Consider the following 25,061-nt stretch of genomic DNA (forward strand, 5'->3'; position numbering starts at 1 on the left):
GAAATGTTTAAAGATGATGGCACTGATGATTCTGCCAAAGATTTATTGATTATTGTTGTGACAACAGGCAGAAGAATGTGAATGACTATCTTGAGAATATTTGTGGGGATGAGATCTAATTCGCACGACTTTGAAGCCGAGCTCATGATAGGTTTACGAGCTTCAGTGTTTGTTGTTGATGAGAACTTCAATTTCTGTTGTTGACGAGACGACTTAGAAGCCGAGCTCATGATAGGTTTACGAGCTTCAGTGTTTGTTGTTGATGAGAACTTCAATTTCTGTTGTTGACGAGACGACTTAGAAGCCGAGCTCATGATAGGTTTACGAACTTCAGTTTCTGTTGTTGATTAGATCACCTCCAGCATTACCGTTGTTGTCACAAAGAAAAGGGTCCTGTATTGTAGGCAAATTACTAATAGTCCAGTCATTCTAGCCAAAATATGACCAAACCTCAAACTAATTGCAACAGAAAAAAATCGAGAATGTTTGGATGAAGGGAAATTGTTAATTTTGGGTGAAAACCTTGATTTTTGGTGAAAAATCTCTGAAAACTGGTAATTTGCCGTGACTCAAAAAAACAAAATTAGCAACTTGCATAATTTTTTAAAAAATTTAGATTGTCCTTGTTCATCCACATTTTCGTTTGAAGATAAGCCCTCTGGCTATGAAATAAAGCCGCATTTGATGTTGGCAGCAAAGTATGAATTTGAACGCATGTTTTGTTTGTCAATACTCTTGCAGCAAACTTCCTGTAGCGAAGAACATTTCTTCTGGAACTCAAAATCAGGAGTAGAAGATCGTAAGTCACGAGTTGGCTCGGTTATCGATACATCCTTTTCTCGCATGTCCTTCTTGATTGAGTTAGCATTAATGTAATCACGTCGACATTTCTGATGAACTTTTTGTCCTGGAGTTGTGACGATTGTATCATTTCTGGTTTGGCTGGTCCTATTAACTGTGTTACATCCTTTTTCTCTTAGTTGTGTTATTTCTTCACCATTTTTTAGAGACACCCGACAAAAAACACAAGCATCCATCATTACCTAAAAAAGAAGATCAAACTGTTAAGATGAGATTCATTTATTTTGATTTTGCTTTCATATTATTTTTATCATATAAGATTTGTTTTGAATACAATATTAAAATAGATATATATGTTGACTTATAACCAATAAATTATTCCGATGTATTATCTGTTCTCAATTGAATTGTATAATGGTATTTTTGTTGAATATTAATTTCCCTCTGTTAATTGATTAATAAATATTCATTTTTTTTATCATTTTATTTTTTTGGAAATTGTCTCATCCTGTCCGCCCTATTTTTTTTAAATTTCATCCTAGCCCCCACACTAACATAAAAAAAAAATGGTAGCTCCATAACACAATTTGTCTGTATCGATTTTGTATTTGATTATCGGTAGAACTTCATTTTTCCATGAATTAAATTTGGTTAGATTGTAACCTTTTTGGCACTATCGGCGTTCCATAGTTTTATTTTTCGTCAGCAACTCCTAGCAATAAGAATAAAATTCCCTTTTTACGGGACTATTTAATGTATGTAATGTATATATTGTAGTCCAAATATAAAAAACAGAGCTGTTTTGTGTGTGATTTCTGGTTTAGAAACCTCGGCAAACCGAAATGAGCTCATTTCTGCCGCGTACTACATTTTGACGTTTCCCGTGTAGGCCCTATCTACGCCTTTTAAAAACATCCAAAATACCTTACATGGTAGCCTTAACTCTTAAGAATGTTAAATACGTATAAAACTGTTATATATAAGTTTTATATTAACTTACCAGAATGAAAAGGATGGAACCTAGATGCGTCGTCTGCAGTTGACCATTACGAGTTGTCTCCCATATCGTCATTCTCAATCTACGGGCGCCATATCTTTCCATAATATTTGAAGTAAAATCTAGATTTTTTTGGGGTCAAAATTGACGACTTTCCCCTACATAGGCGTCGGAACCGGGGGGGCTAGGGGGGGCTTAGCCCCCCCCCCCCCCCACTTTTTTTGCAAAATTATACCTAACCATTACAAACATAGCATGATAGAGGGTTCAGCCCCCCCCCCCCCCCCCCACTTTTTGTTGTAGGAAAGATTATTGTTCCTAAATTTACCTTGAAAGATTGAGAAGTTAGATTTAGAAGCCCCCCCCCCCCCCACGGATTAGGAATTTCATGATTTTGGGAAAAAAAAATTGGGTAAGTAATTTTTTTTTTGGAAGTATAGGTATACTCTCGCCCCCCCCCCCCCCCCCCCCCCCCCCGCCCCCCCACGGATTAGGATTTCCATGATTTTTGGAATTACTTTTTTCTCAATATTTCTGAGGATTAATCTAGCCCCCCCACTTTCAATTTGCTTCCGACGCCTATGCCCTATTTCGATTTTTCTCGATTTTTGATATGTTTTTTATACGTTATATTTCTCACGAATTCCACAAAAAACATTTCTGTTGCAATTAGTTTGAGGCATAACCATAGAATGACTGGACTATAAGGATATGGCTGTTGTTCCTAGTGATGATCAAGTACAATGTACGACCTCGGACATGAGTGGCTCCTGTCACTTGCTTCGATGTGCCATGGTCCTCCAGAATTCTGTGAAACCTACACGCATCGATGTTGTTTTAGTCATCCAGTGGCAATGATCAGTAATTCCTCAGGAAGGAGAACAAGATTGCCAAAATAACATGACCACTCCTAAAGAAACACAGAGTTTCGGAATGCCGGTGGACGATAAACCCAGCATAGTCTTACATTGTTGTTTAATGAACTAACCGTACATTCCAAAAGTTCAAAATGAGTAAAATGAGTATCGAAAGAAATGTTCTCTTTTTTTTTACACACAATCTTTTTAACAAAATTAAGTTTTCAAATATGGGGCGTAAAGGGCTGTCGAAAAGACCTTCCTTTTTTAATAATAAAACAGGTCTACTTTTACTTGTTTTGTTTCATTGACAGGGTTCAGTATTCAAAATCTAATTTATAATTGTGCTTTTGCACTGAAACGGTTTTGAAAGGCATGATTGATTGGAGAATTAATTTTTAAAGCCTTCACGTTTTTTTTGTCTGTTGTAGAAGTGATGTGTACATTTGTAACTAGTAAGCAAAGCCTAGAAAACACCCACGATAACTCTGATGCCAATTAATCCGATAAAAAGCCTGAAACCAAAATTCACGTTGAAGTCGATTTTGAAATATATTAAATAAATTGAATATTGAAAAAATTAGGGCATTTAGATTCAGGGCTCCCTCTTTACTATTGTGATATGTCTATTGTTTGTCTGCAATTCCTATATAACCTACTCAAATACATGAATAAAACTCCTCTTTATAGAGTAACAAAAGGAAAGCTGTCAACGTAAAAGCAAACAAAAGGATAACTAAGTTCAACAGCTGGTCAGGTTTTTTTTAAATAAACTATTAAACATCAAAATCCAAGTAATATGCATATTTCTGATATATGTACAATTGGTTTGCAACTTACCGTCCTATCATGAGGAGGGGGATGTAGGAGGAGTTATCGGTACAATAGGGGTGCCCTTTTGGTAGCCGCTTTCTCACCCGCCATTTGCACCATTTCAATAACCAAACTGATCAATCAATGAAATCAGCAATACAGAAATAATCTTAAACATGTACGAGGGTTTATTTAAATTGTTTTATATGTGTGTAAAACGAAAAAGGACAAGAAAGTCTTTAACATGTCAAGTTGTGGGGCAGTCATTTCATACTGTTCCTTTTATTTATGAAAACAAAACGGAACATTTTCTAATTCTAAATATATGTCAAATCATCAAAATTCATATTGGTAAGGTAGGGTTTACACAAACTTCCAACAAGCGCAATATTTACTGTGTATTTATTTGTATAGTTACTCATCACTTATTCAACATCACAGAAAGATTGACAAATGCTTGACCTCAATTCAAAGACGTTTTTGTAAAAATATTAAATTGTTATATACTAACTAGGAGTGGTCTTTCCGTCAGCACCAGAATAAACTAGTAAGTGACAATTATCTCAAGGTCGTGACGAATTGTCCAGGGATTGTTGAATTATAGTAAAACGTTTTGATTGGTTGTTTGTTTGAAGCGCACTTATCTTTGAAAATACTCTCATTGATCATTACATCCTATAATGCATTTCATCAATAAAACGTTTCAACCGGGATTGGTTTATTGGGGGTTATTCTTATAAAGCAGTCCTTGTATTCTTTTTAATTGTAAATAAGCGCAACGCATTGCATTATCGGTCATCAAAGACTCCTTATCAACAAATAAAACAAGGAAGTTGAAATACTACTGGTAAACTTGGCGGTTTTAAAAATCGGCATATTGTTGCTCAGGATAAAAAATAGCTTTTGGTGAATTGAAGAAGATATGATAATTGATTGATTCTTTGCATTTATTTCAGATTAAGTTTAAGTTGAATTTCGTATATCAATGGTAAATACTTATTTAAAAGTTTAATTGAAAACTACTTGCTTAATACTAAACTGCTACATGTAAAACAAATGATATTTACTGTCACATTGCGTTAAAAAATCTAATTCAAGGAGTGTGCATTCATATACTTATTAAGTATTTGATGGAAATATGTCTCTATTATAATTAAATTATAATTTATAAGTTCCATTTTTCCAAACGACGTCGATGGTCAATAGATTTCATTACGTCATATTCGATACGCATCAAAGTTGGAGACATATATAAAATATATAGTAAAGTTGTTGTGAACGCCAAGTTGTTGTTCCTACAGTTCTGCTTTGACCTTCACATTTGACATTGAATCTTAATGTTGATGTGAGGAAAAAACCATTGTCCAGAGTACATGTATATCTTCTTGTCAATTGGTCCGATCTGGCTATGCTTTTTTTACAGGGTGTCTGTGGTCAGAGAGTATGCAGTGACCTTGAATGATGTTTGATGGTCAAGGTCATATCGAATCATACAAAAATCTTTAAAAGCCTATACATGTTTATTCTACTCTTAGCCCTATTTGGCTCATTTTTAACATAAACATGTCGTTTTGGTTAATGGTGTGCAGAGATAACTCATGCAGTTTTCAAGATAAAAGGTTTTTGTTTTGCATATTAACAGTACATATGTCAGAGAGATGTCCATATTATTGGGATTTTTGTTTTGGATAATTTATGACCCAAAAAACCTTGTTCTGCTTACACTTATTTGCAAAATATTGCATTAAGACTACACCTATTGTACGGATACGGATCCCCCAACAGATTTCAAGAAAGGTTATCTTTGTTTTGCAGATCAATTGTACATATATCAGATGTGTGCATATTAATCTTGTTTTACAATAATGCGAAAATTGCCAGCTGTTAAACTTATTTTCTGCAAAATATTGTATATATACACCTCCGTTATATGTATATGTATTGTGTATTAATTTAGGGTTAAAAATTGATTATTGATACTCTGTTCACACTAAAGGAAAAAATATGTTTGCTGTCACATTGTTTTGTTTCTTTCAAGTTTGTTGGGGGTTTTTCCCAAAGTTGTAGATGATTATTATATGTTCCTATTAAACTTGATGTAGGGAAAATGCTTAAAAAGAATGTGCATACTGCACAATCCCATTCGATTTTATTGATAAAAATATTGTTTAATTGATAATAATTTGTAATAAGTCTATAGTGGTTTTTTTTTTTGGTTCAAAACATGTACACACATAATTATTGTATAGTGACTAAGGACGTAAAACCAAAAGAAATGTAAACAAATAAAATTTTTAAATTGCAAGATTTACATCTTAGAAAGTTGTCACGAAAGCTCAAAGTAAATTGAATCTATTAATTACCAGGTTACATAATTTTATATTTTATAATATGTAAAGCTTTTTTGTACGTGTATAATTTGATTTTCGAGCAAAAGTTAACTAAAATGTTAACCTATTATTATTATCATTGATATAACTTTCCAATTTGCCTATCTAAGGTTTTAAATGGATAAACAAGAAGTATTGTTCAGTGAGACAATAACAATGTAACTTTTAAACGTTGTTTGAATAGGCCGTAAATATTAAAGGGGTCCTTATACAAAGCATTCATATATAGCACAACAGATGTTTGTTTATGTCTTTCAGATGTACTAAAGTGTTTCAAACAGGAAGATAACTGCTGCCCAAGAGCAGTCTATCCCCTATTTCAACAAGTACATGTGACAAACTACATTTCGCTGCTTTACTGACCAGTATTTCAGGATATTAAAGTAAGTATAATTTATTTTACTTTTCACTTACAAAAATAGTGAACGTGGTTTTGTGAAGAATATATCTTTTAAAGTCTGCTTTAGGCATTTACTTTTACACGTTTTCTAATAAAGCGTGAAAAATAACGATTTTAATGGTATATTCAAATATATTAATAAAAAGGTTAATATGTATATTATATCTTCAATGAGGTCAAACATTTCACCACATGGTTTACCGACCAAATAAAAACTGTGAGACTGATTTGCTCTTTTGTGAAGTTGATACAGGTAGAGCAATGAATCTACTTCTTGACTATATTTTATACTTTTTATCTGACTTATCGAATGGTTTTATTATAAATACAAAAACAGGGACAAATTAAGTTTTTATTTATATGCATTTCATCACGTTCATATCGAATTTCAACTAACTAACAACTGAGTAACTCGAGACCAGATGTACAATGTACCCAGTTAATGTAATGTTTAGGTGATTCGAAACTGAGCGAAAACGATCCGCAACTTTTTTTTATTCCTATTCAATTGAATTTAAGTTTTTTAGAATATACTTTTAATAAATGTCTGTAATAGCTTCAATATAATAATATACGTATTAGTATATGTAATTCATCTACTAGTAAGAAACAAGTCACAAGAACTTGATAATTGATTATATCGAAATTTTTCTTTCCTTTATCTTTGTAATCGTCTCTGCCTTGCCTGTGCACGTGCAGTTTTTTAAAGCAGCGCTATAAACGGCAAAATCATAAATGGAAATCTGAAAAACTGCTCTTTTGAAACTTTAGTGATAATGCAAAGCAAGAAAGTTTATAAAGTTAAACAGACATATGACTTAACTGTTTAAACTTTTAATAACCGATAAAAACTTTCATTATGTATTAGATTAGTCGTAACAGCGTTCACCCTTGGCATGGGCGAGAGCGAAAATTCCATTTTAAATCATGATTTATGAGGAAAAAGTGTAACTGATAAGGGTCACAGCGTGAAATATTTATCATTTCTTTTCAAGTCAGGTGATCATAATGGAGTCCGTAGAGTCCCGGCCAAAGCTATTAATTACCGGCTGGTCCTTTGTGATGGGAGCAGGGATGTTAAATGTAATAGCTATTGGAACACCATATTGGATCTATTCGTCAGCTATTTTGCGTGTTAATTATGCTGGACTGTGGGTGTTTTGTACAAAATACTATCTGAATGCTGTTGCCGGATGTGTCGAGTTAGGTTAGTTTTTCAATTACACTTTCGCTATCCAAATTATTGTTCAACGCGTAAAACAATTGAATTAGAATGTCTACCACTCGCAACATATATTTTATTAGTGTGTAGTATAAAAATCTGCTGATATCCGATGGGAGAAAACATCATACATGTACATGTACTTGTACACGAAAAACCAATGTTCTTAATATCAATTACTAGTGTTCGTTGTTCTTCATGTATTCATCTAGATCTATTTTTCCTATAACAGATTCTGATTTTGGATGGGTAAAGTCAATAAGAGCAATGATGATTTTATCCGTGATGTTCTTTGGAGCAGGCTTTGTATCTTTCACTCTAAAAATATGGGTTTTAAAGACCCGAAAGGAGTTCGAATATTTGGGCATCGCATCAACATTCGCAGGAGGTTTGAATAAAAACTTTTTCGATTAATGAGTTAAATGACTAGTCATATTTTCAAATTTGCCGCCCTCAAATGGTTGCATTAAAAAATGATCGCCGAGAAACAAAATCATGATAAAAGAATAAAAGGCTTATATCGAAATGTGCTGTGTTACAAGTTTTGGAATATGTAAGACTTTATATTTTGACGTTAGCAAAGTTAATGTTTGCTTTAATAAGAGAGATATTTGAACCAATATAGTTTAAAATAAATTACCTTCACTTATATTATGAAAACTTGCATCTAGTTACATGTGCATTTGTTAATATCAACAAAATAATGGGATCCATTTTGATTAATATTAACGTTTATATTGGTAAGTTGATACACACTCTTTTTTTTTTATTTACAGCAGTCTTTACCCTTGTTGCGGTTTCCAGATTCGCCGACATGAAAGAGATGAAGATCAACAGCGATTACTCTCTGAGCTTTTCGTTTGTCTTCAGCATCCTTGGAATGATTTTGGCTTTAGTCGCCTGTGGTTTGGTGGTTATTCACATTCGAAAGAGCAGTCAACCAGCGACCTCTAGTGATTTCACATAAACCATGAGAACCCTTTTATTCATGATCAGTTTTCAATGTTATCGGCACATACCAAATTATAATTGCTTAATACTGTTATCCTGCAATTGCCTTATAATTTTTATTATAAAATGCATTTAATTAGGATGGATTTGAAGAGTTTGTGTTGCCGTGTCACCCTTGTTAAAAACGTGGTACCGGGTTTTTTTTTCAAATGGTTTAGAGAATATTATTTCATGTTTTAGTTTTATTTATTTTTTTATAATGAATACATTTTTAAAATTATGATTGATTCAAATAAAAATGAGATTTTCAAGTGAGTTGATAGCTGTAAAATTTAAGACATCATTTGACATATTGAACGTTTTGTATTTTAATAGTTAACGTTTTACCATTTTAATTGTCACCAATGCCAATGGCAATTCTGTACATTATTATATTTCCTTGCTTGTTTAGCGCTGAATTTCATATTCCTCGGAAGCGTTTAATATTTAAACCCTGTCTTCAATGTTTTATTCAAGGCTTTTGCTTATTACGAATCTTTTTCAATAAACAAACAGAATATCAGTGAAAAGATGTCAGTTTTATTATACAACGGTCCTTTTAATTCAACGATAATCATGTGTATTAGGTGTTCGTAATGCAATAAGTTACTTAGTTGTGCTTGAATTCTTCCGCATATTTTTTAAAAAAAATTTATATGAATATCAGTCACTGTCCTTTTTGGCTTCTCGGTCAAGAAGTTTGAGCTAGAGACGGTTTTTGTTGAATATATATTGCAAAATAGAATTTACCCCATCAAACATAGTGTATCTGTAATCAAAATGCTATATATATATATATATATATATATATATATATATATATTTATTTACATTCACTTTCTTTCCTCTTATTAAATTGCATTGATAGATTTGAGTGATATTTACGTATAACATAGAAGACCCAATCACCAAATCTGGTGCGGATGAATACATTCAGTCTTCCTTCAGAACATAACTGACTCTCCTCCCGACTTCAAACCGGATCACGAACTGATATTATACTTGGGCTGATTAATATTTCATGAATGTAAATATTTTTAAAGATTTATATGAATTTAATTGATTAATTTTTAGTATATACCTAAAATAAATTCATCAAATTACAGAATGAAAATAAAATTGTGTTATTAGAATTTAAAACGCTGTGCACTATTTTTGTCAGCATAATTTGGCTGTTTCAATGGCTCTTCCGTTAATTTCGCATTACTCGTTGAATAAGGCCGAATTTTTTTTTAATAAATCATATTTGCGGAAAGAGAACAAATGTTAAAAAACGTAAATATAAGCATTGAATCATTATTTTTTGAAAGATGTGGTCTCATAACTGCAACGGTTTGTGCATATATATATATATATATAACGATACTTTCAGAACAAACCCAGATCAAGCAGCAGCATATGTCATTGCATGTGTGGTGCTCCACAACATCGGAATTGAGCGGGGAGACATAATGTATAACAGACAAGATGTAGATGCTACACCTTATAACCCTACAGACCACCACGTGGCATTTAACGGTGCAGAGGGCAGTCATATGCAGGACTTCATAGCCCAGAAATATTTTGGCTAAAGAGACATGTACATACAATAGCTCAGTTATTTCATTTTATGAATTATTTACCTGTACTTCCTAATAATTAGAATCATATTCAAAGGAAAATTTTATAGTTTATTAAAAATTTATATGCGTTTTCAGAAAGACGCCCAAGTGAAGAGAGAGAGAGGAGAAGCACCAAGTTTTTTTTTCACCAATAAAATCAGCTATTCGATTTCTCCTCGTAGTTTGTGTCCGATTTGTTTTTACCTAAGTGCTCACATGGTAATCAGAATTTGACGATAATAGGCATGTTAGTAATGGTTGCAGAATGCGGTGTGATCGGGCAAATCTTGATTCAATTTCAGCGCTAAATATTTTGATGATCAGCTTTGAACCCGTGACTTCGAATTTAGTACTGTTTGTTTGAATACATGAAATCTTTTGTCCGTTTAAACTCGGGGGCGAAAAAAAACCCACAAAAAACTTGCAGACATGAGAGTACATCTCAGAGATATGTGGTAGGTAGAGAAACATGTCATGTCTAATTAATTCTCTCATTATTTAGATAGTTAAAAACGCTGACAATTGAAATAGATTTTAAATTCTATCAATTGAGGCAATTCAAGCAAATAAGAAAACAGAAGCGAATAATTCTGAAAATACACGAAAGTATACATTATGTCATCTAAAACTGTGATGGAATAATTATTCATTAAGAGAAATTAATAGTTAACTGCTTAAAAGAAAAGTTTCTATATACAGACCTTCCCGTTTGTAGGACACTACGTCAGGGGTCCCGAATCCACTTGTGGCCCACGAGTGAACTCGGGATCCCTGATGTTGTGATGATGAGAAGCATGGCTATATGCAAGTTATGTCTAGCAGACATTCAGGAAACTCTGCATTAAGTTTGCAAATCTCATATGACTTTTTGATTACAATGAAGTCAATTTCAGTTTGCAATTTTTTCTCCTCTTTTTCTAGTTTCCTTTGTTCTAGTAGAAGTTTCTTTATTTCTTCTGATAGTTTCTCGTTTTCCAGTGTCAGATTCTGGATTTCCATTTCTTCAAGACGTTCTCTTTGTGGCATCTTTCTCTTCTTTGTCTCCATTGTTGAACGTTTTTCTAAATATTTAGATATCAATATGTCGTGTTGATATATATATATATATATTTTTTAAAAATTATTGCTTAAATTCATACATGTATTTTAAAAATTGCAAAAATTGATCGTGACCAATCTTCCTTCTTATCGGCAAACCTACCATTGGATGAACTTAAGGCATCACCACTTGCCTCAACAGTCGGGCAATCCTCCATTCAGTGCAACTATACTATGGCAAATCTCTTGAGGTTGTTTGGTATATAGTAATGGTTCTAGAAGTTAGTACAGAACTATTAGTAAAGTATCTCTTACGAATTAAAAAAAAGAGCCTGAATAAGACGAAGCCGTAACTATTCTAATTAATAAAATGAACATTTTGTACCATCTGTATCAATTCCACCGACCAAGCCGACAATTGTGGGACGGGTATCCATCGCTTGATACAGGGCCTCCTCTGCTTGTGTCAGTGGTGCCGGTGGTTGACCACCCCCTGTCTTAGGGCGGCGTATTCCATCGATTTTATCTTTAGCTTTTAATCATATAGAAAAGTCAGTGTTAAATATTATTTGTATATTATTGACTTAATGTTCAATTGAATTAAGATGAATGTGCATGAGCATTTATATATTTACCTCTTTGTTTAATGTTATCGTATTTTTTGGAAATTGAGTCCGATGTTCGTTAATTTCTGAATTGTCTACATAAAAAAGAATGACGCTTCTAGAATAAACTAACTTTAGACCAGTCGGACTAAATAATGATGTTTCAATCGGAATAACACGTCGATTGAAGTATATTATTCATTTAAAGATTGATTTAGTTCTAATTAGGTATACAATAATAAATCAAATTTACTTGACAACAACGAAGGAAAAATTTAATTTTTACTATGCAGAAAAGTTTTCAGCACCATAAAACTTAAAAATTATGCATGGATGTTTTTTTATGTGGGGCTGAAATACACAGGAAACATATTTTTATGCACACCTGCTATTTCAAACGGAGATAATGATGAAACTCGTCTGCAAAACAACAACCATGTTTTGGGTAAGTTAAAAGCGATGCTTTTGAATACTTACGAATTGAGTCTGTCAGTGATGGACTGTCAAGTCTCTTCTTTAATTTTGCAATGTTTTCCCTTAGCCCCTGCCCCTTTCATTTTCCCAAACAACTTATCCTCATACTTTAAAACCTCCTCTATAAGGATAATTTGTTCCTCAGAGGACCAGTTGCCCCCCCCCCCTTTTCCTCTTCGCTGCAGATATTAAACTTTCAATATCGTTTTCGGCCATATTTAATCAAAACAACACACAGACGACAACTTTTATTACATGTACGTAAAAAACACTACGTAAAAAATCCGCGAAATAACGCGTTTTTATTCGCGCAACTCAGACAACTGAGTTGAGTGTAAATTTTAAGCCTCAACTGAGGCCTTCCTCAAAGTGATTGGTGACGGTGAATTGAGGAAAATCTCAACTGAGGCTACCTCAGTGATTTGAATTGAGTATTGAGTTGAGTAATTTGAAAATATTGGTGACGACGGGGCCTGATTGGTCTGTCCGTCAGAGATCACTTGCCCGGAGCATATCTTCTTTCCCCTTGCCTCAATCCGGGTGATACTTTATCTACATGGTGCTTTTGGGTAAAGGGTTTGCAGTGACTTTGAACCATGTTTCTATGTCTACGGTAAAGGGCATAGCAGAATTTTCATTATTCTTGTCCAGGGCATATCTTTCAATATGGCTCATTTCCCTCCAAGAGAGTCTATGGTCATAGGATGAGCAGTGACCATGAATGGAGTTGGTAGGTCAACGGTTAATGTCATATCAGACCACGCAAAAACGCTTTGTTTAGGGCATATGTATTTTCCCCTTGGCCTTATTTGGCTCATGTTTTACATAAACAGAGCTTTTGAGTATAAGTTGTTTAGTAACTTGAACCATTTTCCACGGTCAAATGTGAATGTCATAGCAGAATTATAGTAACAGTCCTCGTATGGAGTATATCTTCACCCCCTCTGCTCCAGTCTAATTCACCAACATGGTGCCTTTAATCAGAGTGTATGCACTGACGTTTAATTACGTATGTAGGCCAAGTGTCAAATCAGATCACACGAAAAACTTTTTTAAGGACTACGTTTACTCAGAATGAAAAAAACCCCCACTGATGATCATGAAAAACGATCTATTGTGTGTTAGAGACCTTTAATAGTAGTGTTATTTTCACTTTCATAAAAGTAGGTCAATGGCATTCTTTTTGAGTTACTGGCCATTGAATATATTTCTGAAAATTTAAGAAAAATCCCTGTATATATTACACTACGATTGAGATTTTCTTACTTACCAATGTTTGCTTCAAATTAACAAAAATATGATGGTAATGCTAAAACATTTATAGTATTAAACTTAGAATATTGACCTTACTCTGCTGGCATAAAATTTATATGGGGTCAATGATCAAAATTTTGAAATATGACGTCTTTTATCGTTGTTGTTTTTTTTAGCTTTTTAAATTTAAATTTGCAATACGATTATCTAAATGAAAAAGTAAGATAAAACGAACAGAAAATATGCAAAATTATGTTGACTAACAAATGAAATCTTAACTTTAGATATTGTAGTACAGTCATTTCATGCATATCTTTAACATATTAATGCTATGCCATGGTGTGCAATTTAAATGATATGCTATGAAATTTCAATGCAATGCTATGAGATTTGTATACTATGCAAGGAGAAATCGAAATAAGAGGGTTAATGATATGCTATGATATGCAATGAGATTTGAAAAAAAAACGCAGACGAGTTCCAAACATTTAAAAATAAAATGATAAGAAGCTAAAGTTTACCACTAATCTGCAATGTGAACATTCATTCTTTTTAATAAAATCATTTTAAACCGAGTTAAAATCATGTTGTATGCTATGCTAAGGTTCACGTATGCAATTGTATGATATGACGAATGAGATTGTATGCTATGGTATGTGATTTTAATGTTATGCTATGATATTCCAATGCTATGAAATGAGATTTTAATGTTATGCTATGGTATATGTTGGAAAAGATATGCTTGAATTCAATAGTAGTAAACCTATTACTTCTTTTCAAGGTAAAACTAGGAATAATTATCGTTCCTGAAAAAAGTTGGGGGCTAAACCCTCTATGATGCTATGTTTCTTATGGTTAGGTCTAACTTTGCAAAAAAAAAAAAGGGGGGGGGGGCTAGCCTAGCCCCCCCCCCCCCCCGGTTTTGACGCGTATGCAAATGGATATTAATGCATAATCTCGCGTGTTTTAGTTTCATACATTTCATACCACTTGGCTGTAAACCTTAGACATTGATTTGTAAACATTAATAAACAGATTATTATTGTATTCTACGTCTAAATGGATAAATTATGTAAGCATAAAACGGGGAAGTTTAATGGGGATACCCTCACCACTAGATTGTTAGAAATTATATTGAAAATTGACGTAAATAACCAAATTTAGAGAGAGATATACTAAATACCCATCCACTGGTTTGAAATAAATACAATAGAAAAGAAGTTTATTATTTCAATTTTAAATAAATAAGATAAGGTAAAAATTCGGACAAAGTATAAACAAAAAATGAACAAAAAATATGGCTTTACATATTAAGCATTATATCGTAATAATGTGTAAAGTATTAATTCCCGCGCTTGCGCGGGTTATCATCTAGCTGTAAAAATAAAAGCAGAACACGTACTTAACTAAAATCGTGACCATGCCCCTTTTACATGGTGTATGTTTACTGACCCAAGATTGTGCCTCGTTGGTCATAATGATTTTTATAGTTCTGTAAAAAATACACATGTACATGTATAGATGGTTGTCCGCATATATATGCTGTAGTTATTGATTTGTTCATTATACTCTGTCCCGAGTTTTTGCTTTCACCACTTTTTGCTTGATATTTCAATAATAGTAAATACCTTTGTGCCCAAACTACGTTCATCCACCAATATGAAAAATGTCCAGATTATCTGTTTTGAAACGCCCCTTCTACCGCTTCAGGTTTCAATACACATCCCGAAATTGAAAGTCTACGGAGATTTTGCATTGCAACAGCCATTAATAAGCCCGGATGATAATGTTAAAAAAATGCGCGATGTATTCCGAGTGTATTCCGAATGGAGAGAAGATGTAAACATTCCCCATTATAAATCTCCGTAAGGAATCGGTTTTCGTTCCTGTGAATTTTTCTGAGTGGAAAGGGATAATTGTTCAATGAAGATATCTTGGATATATTCCCTTTTAACAATTTCAACTGTATTTCTTTCACAAGTATGTGTAATTTTATTAAAAATCGATGGAAGCAATATCTTGGGACACACTATAGAACAAAACTGGTGTAATTCATTTTGTTTTAAAAAAGCGGCATACAGACATTTTGTAAACTAAATAAATACTCTTACTAGGTAATACTGACTGCACGTTAAGCTCTCCATACAGATCACGTTATCTCAGTATCGTTTGTGTCATTACCCAAACACTTGTAGTCAAGAGATCGGTGACCCGATTTTCAGTGTTCTCAAATAAACCTGTTTAATCATTCACACTCTCCAAATCCTATTATTGTTTGTATGATGCATCTACATACTCAGTAGAATGAAAGAAGGGTCAATCAAAGCTTAGAAATGCCTTCTCTCTCTTTTTTTTATTTAAATTTCAATACGATTGCCAAAGTTATTCCTGTATTTTCTGTAAAAAATTTTGAATAATTTGAAACAAGTTATGAGTGGCATAGTTATATAATCTACCATGTTAAATATCAAAATTTTAATGTTCTTTGATCTCTAACATTAATAACAAAGAGGACTATAAAGAGGTTTGTGTAAAATGATGACGGCGAGGCAGAGGCATTTCTTTGACTAACTAACACCCTGAGTCGTTCTTTAAGATTCTGCCACCCTTTCAACTTTGTGTTATGAATTTCTTGCGAGTTTTGAGCCAGAAAGCTAAAACTTTGAGGTACATGTATTCGCGCGCCTGCTCTGTTGGAAAATTTACCAATTTTCCTGTCTGCTTTAACATAAATTACTACATGTTAATAAGGAGAAATAATCATTTCCCCAACATACCTCTTTGCAGTGTGAGTTCCATGCTCAATGATTGCCTTGAACGAAAATTTTGGTTGATTTAAACCAAGACTATGATGCCTCTTAAAATTTCCTGCATTGTTTACAGTTAACAACACGTCGTAAATTGGACACCTGACATCTACATTTACATAGCTACACTCATTGAGCATTTGTCTGGCGCCGGCCGTTTATATTTTGCAATATCATGTGACGTCTACGTTGCGGTTGAAAGTTGCATGGTCCAAATATTTGGTAATTTCATTATCAAGTAATTTTTATACAAAACCTTTATATTAGAAAGTGCCCATGAAGACCAACAGAATCAGTCTCCTCTTAAATGTTAGAAATATTCAAGGTTATATTAATTAAATCACTTCTTGATAAAAGCACACACACAAAAAACAACCGCAAATGCATCATGAACGAGTTTATAAAAGTAAACCGTTTGTTTTAGTTGCCCTTATGATAGATTTATTCAATCTGCATAAAAGTAATATGTATCGATTGTAGGCAGAACAACCTGAGAAGTTTTTGTGAACAAAATGTACACAGGTTTATTTTTGAACTGCAAAAACATTGCGACATTACAAATACGTAATACAGCCATACCCGTCTTGATGTCAGGGGTGAATTTTAATATGAGGCGAAATAAAGATGTACCCTTTTATTTGAGTTTAGTTTGTTAACAAATTTTGTACATCAATTTTTAAATAAAAAGGCTTATTTGACTAGAAAAACTGCTTCAATGTCAAATAATTATCCATATTCGTAGCATAACAATCGTTTAAAGCATACCCAAAAGTTATTTAAAATCGGACCAAGCATTAATGTAAGATCATTTGAAGCGCTTCCTAAGAGTCACTATATTCTGGAACTGATTTTTCTTAAATAAAAGGTGAACTACGAAGTTCATCAGTTTGCCTTAGTCGTGTTACATGTATGATAAACTTTATGTATTTTGAATAATGTCTGCAATATACAAAAGATGAATAAGACCACTTAAAAATCATTTTTATGTCGTAATAACGAAAAAAGATACCGTTATTCCTAGAAAAATTCTAGTAATTACGAGATAAGTATCTCGTAAGAAGGAGAAAAGATCGCGTAATTACCAAAACTCTTGTTATTAGCATTTAATTATCTCATAATTACAAAAAAATATCTCGTTATAATAAGAAAAGATCTCGAAATTACAAGAAAAACATCTCTTAATTTCGAGAAAAAATTAAGTTTTTATGAGATGTTTCGTATTTTCGAAGTAAGATCTCGTTATACACAGACACACACACGCATATATATACATAATATGCATATGCCGTCATCTTAAATCTCAAAAACAAAAATGTGTGAAGAGGACGTTGACTTGTATAATAAACTTTACAAAATTAAACACATATATTTGAACAATGTTTAAGCGTTTTATCATTAGATTAAACTATGTGTCCATATTTGTTCTAACCAAGGGTTTTCAACCCCTGATCAAGCCGTAGTGAATTTCACAATTTAGGTACATGTACATGTGAATGGTTTCATGGACATCATAATCATGCATTCCGTTTATCCACCCCCCTGCTTTGGAGAAAGAGAAGCAGATTTTATTCTACATTTTCACAATCTGTCCATATCCTTTCCAATAGGACCTGAAAGCCTGAGCCAGGGAAAATACATTTTACAAAGTTGGAAGAATGCCTCATGGACATTATGGCAATGGATTTAGTTTTTTAAAAGAAATATGGGAGAATATAAATAGAATTTTAAAGATTTTACACATTTTCAATCGATGTTTATTTAGGTCGTTTTTAGAGCCCGAACCCCTGAACAAAAGGCCATGAATATCTAAATTGTTGTAGAGCATTAAATGAATACTACTAATGATATTAGTTATTTTCGCACGTGTTTGGTAGTTGGGAAGAACAATTATGGTGTTTTTTTCTATTTGAATTAATATGCCCTTTTTGCTTACATGTATTTACATGTAGCCCTGTGGTTGGTATGGTCATGAATATTACAATTTATTCCTATTATATTTCCTAGAGATTCTTGAATACAAATGTGTTAATATTTGCTTTGTATGTTTCAAGAAGTTCAAAATTTAAATTTGTTAACGAACGACGCACGATAAAAGATCGCAATGAGCGTTTTCTCCTGGAACTCGAGTTTTCACTCTAGATACCAACCTCTTGATGCGCACGCACAAATTAATTAACTCTATGTACTCTCCAAAATGGAGGGTGTCAATAAATACCATTATGCACGGTAAATTAGAAATGTCGAATGAAAATGCGATGCGTATGTACTTTTCCATGAATTTTTCCTCAAGAAACAAGAAAACGCTCAATATGCCATAATTGGAAGAAAGGTGTGTTGTGGTAATATCAGGCATATTATTTTTTTGTATTTGTATCAAGTCATTTTACCCAATGACTACAGTTTAGAATTGAATGTGCAATACGTACAACGCTTTATCATAGATCTGTTTATGTATATAATGTTAATTAAAACACATGTTTACCAAACGACAAAGGCTATTATTTTCACACATCATAAAATGTTACCAGATTTACGCAGCTTTTTTTTTTCTTGACTATTTTGATAAGTATATGCGTATTATTTATACTTTTCAAACGTAAATCTAACCGTTGAGATAACTCAAGTAAATATCAGAAGCTCTTTAACCTTACACTTCACCTATATATCAGTATACTGCAGTCAAATTTTAAATCCCTCTTGTAAGTGCGTTAGTACTCTTTTGTCGAAAGAGATTAATAAACCCCATCATCAAATAAATACATGCATCATTCGTAGGATGCTTATCCACAGTTTGCTAAGCCATTGACCTCCTTGTTGGGTATAAAGCATATGACATTCTGAAAATTTTTATTCATCTTGATTCTACAGAGAAATTTTATACATTGAAGGTAAACGTAAACTATACAACAATTAATTTATAGTTAAATAGTAGATATTTAAAATAGATTTTACCTTATTAAGTTTAACATATCTTAATATAATCTAAAGAAATTATTTTAACACAGAAAAATGTTTAGTTTAAACACTCCCCCTGGATATAGAATCATATATCGGATAATATCTTTTGTACCGCATGCGTGGAAGTTATCTACTGTGTAATAAAAGAATACTTTTTATCATACCAAATGTTAGAATTTTTTAGACATGGTTACGATATTTTAGTATAAAGAATGATTGCTCGATCTTGTTTAAATAATGAAGGTTTTTTTGTATACAAACGGCTCGTAAATTTAATACACGTTGCTACCTTAAATACGTACGTATATGTTTATTGGAAGTGTAATGATCCTTTTACATGTAAGTGTTTTGATTGTTATTTTGTACGTATAATTAATATATTCCTCAAAGTAAATGGCAGGTAGCATGCTTAAAGGAATGTTTAAAAATTGTCAAACAGAGGGGTTGATACCAAACCTCCATTTTCTGTGTGAGGAAGGGGTGTGGACGGCGGAAGGATAGTGTCTTTAATCAATGTCAACATTTGTTATTTTTATATACCTTGTAAGTTTTTATCATCACAAGGGCACATAAAGTTTACAAAATTGTTTTAATAACAAAATTGTAATATATCGTCCGTCAGAATAAGTTGATAATATCCCGATGCAGAGCATCTATAGTGGATTGTACAACAGCTTTAGAATCTGACAATTAATTCCCCAAGTGGTTTTCCATATAGCGTGTCACATGATCAGTTAGGAAAAACTACTGCGTAAAAAGTATAATCCACAAAAAATTCAATAATAACTTGAAGGTATGTGTTTTGAATTTGGTTAGTAGTTTTATGTATTTTACAGTTTAACTTTCAATTAAACTAGTTGCCAAAATTAGAATTTTTCAGTTTCTAAAATGTTCTTTGAAGGAAAAACAACAACGTAAAATTAGCATAATTAGAGTCAACAGCGCGAATTTAAAGATTTATATTTAGATTTCTTAAAGAGAAACGATTTTTGCAGTTTATTCCTGTGTTTGTTATATTATGAATTAAAATGTACACAACGGATGCAGTTGTGTGCGATTGAGGTTGTGGATGTGTCCGGGGGGAGGGGGGGGGGGTGTTAGGGGAAGGAGGAGCACATGACACATGCATGCATGTGGAATTCAGCTGGATTTAAATGTTGGTGGTATGGAAAAATCACTACGGGTAGACTTGATATAGAATAAAAGAATACAATTGACTGATAAAGGTCAGACATGAATGGTCCACTGGCATCGTAGACGATGTTTATAATCAATAGGACATTGACCGATTAATATTCTTTCTTTGTGTGCATATCGTGTTAGCACATTGTAACGATTCAGTTTATCTCTAAACCGAAAAATATGGACCCGTGTATAACATTACGACTTCTCTTAAAGATCGGTTGTATTTTTCGGCAAAGAAAACAAAGGATGTTGCGTTTTTAAATACGTAGTTATAAAACCCACTACAGTCATGGAGAAGTGACACATAATCACATGATCTAAATAAGCTTAAGGTTTCCAAGGTCAACGGCCCGGATACATCAATCGCCACTTTATGCCCTAATGAGACACATGGACAAACAGCAAGTATTTAATCACGAGGAAAAGAAATACTATGTTTTTATCATGAATCATCGAAAATGATTTTTTTATGACATAAAAAAATGAAGTTTTCAGTTTTACATATTAATTGTCAAAAGCCCTAAATTAAAAAAATATATATGTGAATTTCGTTCCTTATGTACAACTGTATAGCAATTAAATCACCAATTGCATGGTTATTTTTCCATCGCAATACACCGTATAACCAACCGTGAATAACGGTCTTTTCGCGTATTTTTATGACAAAATATGTCCCACTGTATCTTGACTTTTGTAAAACATTTTGTTATTATATTCAAAGAAACTGTCACTCATATTTTATTGTCAATGAAATGCATCAAATATTTTTTGACAGAATATTTATGTATGAAATACCCCAAAACGCATACTTTTGATAATGTATATGGTTGAAACATTTTATTTGTATTCAGGTTATTCATAATCATTAAACACCATGGCATGTGGCGGAAATTCCTGTTATTTTGGATTTGGATTGTTCCTGCTCATACTTGGACTTGTAATTGATGTAATAGGAGTGGCCTCTCCATACTGGATTTTAGCTGAAGTTGGAGGGGAAAAGGTTTATGGAGGATTGTGGAAAATTTGCACATCCGGATCAGTTGCTACATATTCATTTTCCGGGTGTGCCGACTTTGATGAGGTCCCAGGTATAATAACCAAGCGAATTTACAATTCTGATTTTTGCAAAAAAAAAGTGTTTATACAGATTTTGTTGAATTGTATAAAGAATCATTTACTTATATCTTCAAATTTAATTAAAATATACTAACCATTTTGCTTATAACATTGTGCCGGATAATTATGCCAGTGCCAAGGTGGCATTTTTGCACCCGCTTAAGATGCAGTTTCGGTAAAATCCATGTATACCAAATGATAGACCATTGCCTAGAGAGTATATAACCACTTTTGTTTTTAGGGTGTTTCACCTGACAGGTGAGATATTTAACTTCAAAAATTAATATCCCATCGGAAAATGAAAATTCCCATAGGAGAATTGACTCTCCTACAGGAAATATTGACAATCCTATAGGATTTTTTAAAAGTCCTGTAGGAATTATATTTCCTATAGGAGAATGGTAATTCCTGTAGGAATTTGATTCAGACATGTAGTTTTCCTATAGGATATTAAGTTTTCCTGTCGGATTTTATAAAATCCTATCGGAATTGAAATTCCTATAGGAAGTTCTTGTATTCCGATAGGAAATTTCAAATTACCTATAGGAATATTGATTTTCCTATGGGAAAAATGATTTTCCTATAGGAATTCATTTTTGAAAGGTAAATATCTTACCTGACAGGTGAGATACACTGATAACAAAGGTGGTTATTAACTCTTTAAGCAATGGTCTATCATATGGCATAATTGAATTTTTCGATATATGCAGCTTAAGCGGGTGCAAAAATGCCACCTTGGCACTGGCATAATTATCCGGCACAGTGTTTTATGTGTAATTGATATTAACCATTTAAATCAATCACAGTACTATAAATACATATTTTGCATATGTTGTTGTGTTATACATCTACTTATTAAATATAAAAGATAACATTTTGTTTGACTTAAGATTCAGGGCATGCTATATTTGTGTTTAATATCAGCACGTGTCTGTACTATTTATTTGTTTCAATCTTTGTTTACATTCTTTCAAAGATTGGTTCAAAGCTGTGCGAGGTTTCGGAGTCCTGGGAATTCTCCTTCTGCTAATAGCAGTCTTGACTGCGTTTCTTAGAATTTGTCTGAAGGACAGAGCATGCGTACTGGTCCTCGCCATTGTGTTGTCCTTTATGGCAGGTAAAAAATTTGTATTATAATTCAAAATTATAAATTAATTAATCAAATCCTAGTTTGAATTCACATGTACATGTAAATGTCGAAACACAATGAGTGCTGATAAACTGTCTACGGTTTTGTTTTAGCTGTGTGCAATGTCATATCTGTATCAGTCTTTGGAGAGAAATACTACGACATCGTCAAAGACAGCAGTGTTTTCAGCTTTCACTTTGCCTTCGTTTTCTGCATTCTTTCAATTGTCATATCGGGAATCGCTGGAATATTCATGATAGTTGAGGTAGCAAAAAGATCTTCCTACACATCCATGACTGGACGATAAATCAGTTTCCTATGGAAACGAGCGAGCATTTACAATTATTGATTTACTGTGTTAGATTAACACATTTTTTCCTAGCATACTGAATGTCGTAACAAAAATATGTATTCAGTGAATTTGGTGTACAAGACAACAACATCATTATATTTGTTTAAATATATTATAATCTGATGTACACGTTTGTTCGTGATTTATCATTAAAATGATCAATCAAAATTTTTCTGTCATATTTATTTTAATATAATATATAACACACTGTTCGGTCGGTATTTTCTAATTCTTCTGATTTATAATTACTTGAGAGAGAGAAAGAGAAAGATAGAGAGAAAGTTCAGACTTCAAATGAACCTTGAAATGCAAACTTGGGTCCGTCTAAGTGCGCTATGGTACTCAGCCCTCTGGGTCTCAATGTGTTTCAGTTTCAATTTGCTTACGAGAGTGAATAGGGTTTTATATACCAGACGTAAGATTTCGCTAAGATTTTATTGTTAGAAGAAATAAAAAAACATATATTTCCCCTTTGACAGAAATTTATGATAATATTTTTGTACATTGAATATAATTTACCATAATAATATAGGTTTTACAGACGCTCTTAAATTTTGTTTCCTAGCTTAACCTACAATGTTTATTTCTAGAAGATTTTCATATATCTAAAAAGAAAATAGAATCTTACTGTCATAACTGCCCTCAAACACAATCGGGCGAATGTTACTTTTTATAATATATACCAGGCAAGAAAAACCACTAAAATTTGCGGTATTTTCAGTAATTTAATCTTCCGTATTAATTTGGTGTAAAACGATTTAAACATTTAATTACAGTTAACATACATTTATAATTCGTACGTAGATAGTGTGTATTGCCAGGAACATTTATTTCGCGGCTGTCAGAAGCTAAATATATCGTATAGCCCCCTAACTCCGTCACTACCCCAACTCCGTCACTTTCGGGAAACTCCTCGCCTATTAAAATCAAGTGCGGTTATGACGTCATTTTTTGAATATCAAAAAACTTCAATCAAATGTCAACAATTTACAACGGTTAAATTTAAGAATGTGTTCAAACATAACAAAATTACACCTTGTTCATTTTATGCAACAATAATTGCGTGAAATCAGCTAACACTTTTTCATCGGTGCACTAAAATAACGATATTTCTGACATGCAGGCCCATTCGATGATTTACGGTGTTCAGTCATTTTAAGACAGGTCAAGATGAACCATTTCACATGTAATTTATTTTTTATTAAGGTTATTAATACATTTTTTTCAATCCGCAATAGCATTCATGCACTACACTTGATGATAACGTCAAATCGCTCATGCCGTAATTTTTGCCTTATACAGGGTTACAGATATATACGGTATATCTGTATTTAGAATATGCAACATTTATTAAAAATGTAATAAATAAATAATGTAATCATCAATATATTCATTATTGATATATTTTTGAAATATGTAAGGACAGAAATCAAACGGCTTCCATACATTCTGAAATGGTCATTGTGATTGTTGTTACAAGGACCCATTTTTTAATTCTGGCGATCATTTCACTTTGATAAAATTAAATACAATTTAAATTGTATAAACCGATTTAACTTATTTTAACTTGGCCTATATACAAGTTGAGTTTAAACTAAATTGTTAATGTGTCCTCATTCCCTGGCGTATCATAGGTCATATAGGTGACGGAGTTAGGTTCATAAACTATGATAGCACGTGTGATAAACGTCGTATTCAGAGGGCTTAATTGAATAATAATGAAAATATTTTTGTTAATAATTTTATAAATTATAACGTTTCAGATTATATTTAGTGATTGCAAATGATAAAAACCGCAAAAAATAATTTACAGAGAAACGCGGAATGTTTTCTGCTTATGGTGACGGAGTTTGGGTACTCGGGGATATATCGAAAAATGATACTATTTTAATTATCGAAAAATGCTTTAACCGAGTGAGTTTCTTTAAACTTTTATTACATAAGTTAACAGTGGCATCCAACACTATATTTGATGTATTTTTGTGACGTCATATATTTTTCTTAAGCACGTGACGGGTGTATTCTAACACGGTAAATAATCTATAAAAATCGCATCGGCACAAGTGAATAAT

At 32.7% G+C, this 25,061-nt stretch overlaps 1 protein-coding gene, 1 long non-coding RNA gene and 1 other non-coding gene across 6 annotated transcripts; 2 read left to right on the forward strand and 1 right to left on the reverse strand.

The window, feature by feature from the left end:
* The first annotated feature begins 6,081 nt into the window (after positions 1 to 6,081).
* On the forward strand, positions 6,082 to 10,182 carry LOC105318831 (uncharacterized). Of its 2 annotated transcripts, XR_010714181.1 has the most exons (7): positions 6,113 to 6,241; positions 6,434 to 6,511; positions 7,254 to 7,465; positions 7,713 to 7,868; positions 8,257 to 9,497; positions 9,843 to 10,049; positions 10,168 to 10,182. It is a non-coding gene; the product is annotated as an uncharacterized protein (transcript). The 2 variants fall into 2 exon arrangements; XR_010714180.1 differs by lacking the exon at positions 6,434 to 6,511 and having other exon boundaries at positions 6,082 to 6,241.
* Positions 10,183 to 10,555: 373 nt separating this feature from the next.
* LOC105318834 (uncharacterized) lies at positions 10,556 to 11,824 on the reverse strand. Its single transcript, XR_004601525.2, has 4 exons — positions 11,745 to 11,824; positions 11,495 to 11,641; positions 11,273 to 11,384; positions 10,556 to 11,132 (listed from the first exon to the last, which is right to left on the reverse strand). It is a non-coding gene; the product is annotated as an uncharacterized lncRNA (long non-coding RNA).
* A 7,176-nt stretch (positions 11,825 to 19,000) lies between these two features.
* Positions 19,001 to 23,157, forward strand: LOC105318828 (epithelial membrane protein 2). 3 transcript variants are annotated; one of them, XM_011416116.4, is made up of 4 exons: positions 19,001 to 19,137; positions 21,244 to 21,480; positions 22,485 to 22,625; positions 22,751 to 23,157. In XM_011416116.4, exons 2-4 carry the CDS (start codon positions 21,267 to 21,269, stop codon positions 22,942 to 22,944), a joined length of 549 nt encoding a protein of 182 aa, XP_011414418.3. In that variant the 5' UTR covers positions 19,001 to 19,137; positions 21,244 to 21,266; the 3' UTR covers positions 22,945 to 23,157. The 3 variants fall into 3 exon arrangements, with proteins under 3 accessions (XP_011414418.3, XP_011414416.3, XP_011414419.3); XM_011416114.4 differs by lacking the exon at positions 19,001 to 19,137 and adding an exon at positions 19,839 to 20,000; XM_011416117.4 differs by lacking the exon at positions 19,001 to 19,137 and adding an exon at positions 20,353 to 20,793.
* The last annotated feature ends 1,904 nt before the right edge of the window (positions 23,158 to 25,061 follow it).

Source organism: Magallana gigas, chromosome 5, assembly GCF_963853765.1.
Source record: "Magallana gigas chromosome 5, xbMagGiga1.1, whole genome shotgun sequence".
NCBI classification, from domain to species: Eukaryota; Metazoa; Mollusca; class Bivalvia; order Ostreida; family Ostreidae; genus Magallana; species Magallana gigas.

Excerpts from the sequence above, each read along its gene's own strand:
- LOC105318828 (XM_011416116.4), top strand. The coding sequence starts at position 21,267 with ATGGCATGTGGCGGAAATTCCTGTTATTTTGGATTTGGATTGTTCCTG. Across the intron at positions 21,481-22,484 it reads CGACTTTGATGAGGTCCCAG|ATTGGTTCAAAGCTGTGCGA; the intron begins GTATAATAACCA and ends ATTCTTTCAAAG. Across the intron at positions 22,626-22,750 it reads TGTGTTGTCCTTTATGGCAG|CTGTGTGCAATGTCATATCT; the intron begins GTAAAAAATTTG and ends GTTTTGTTTTAG.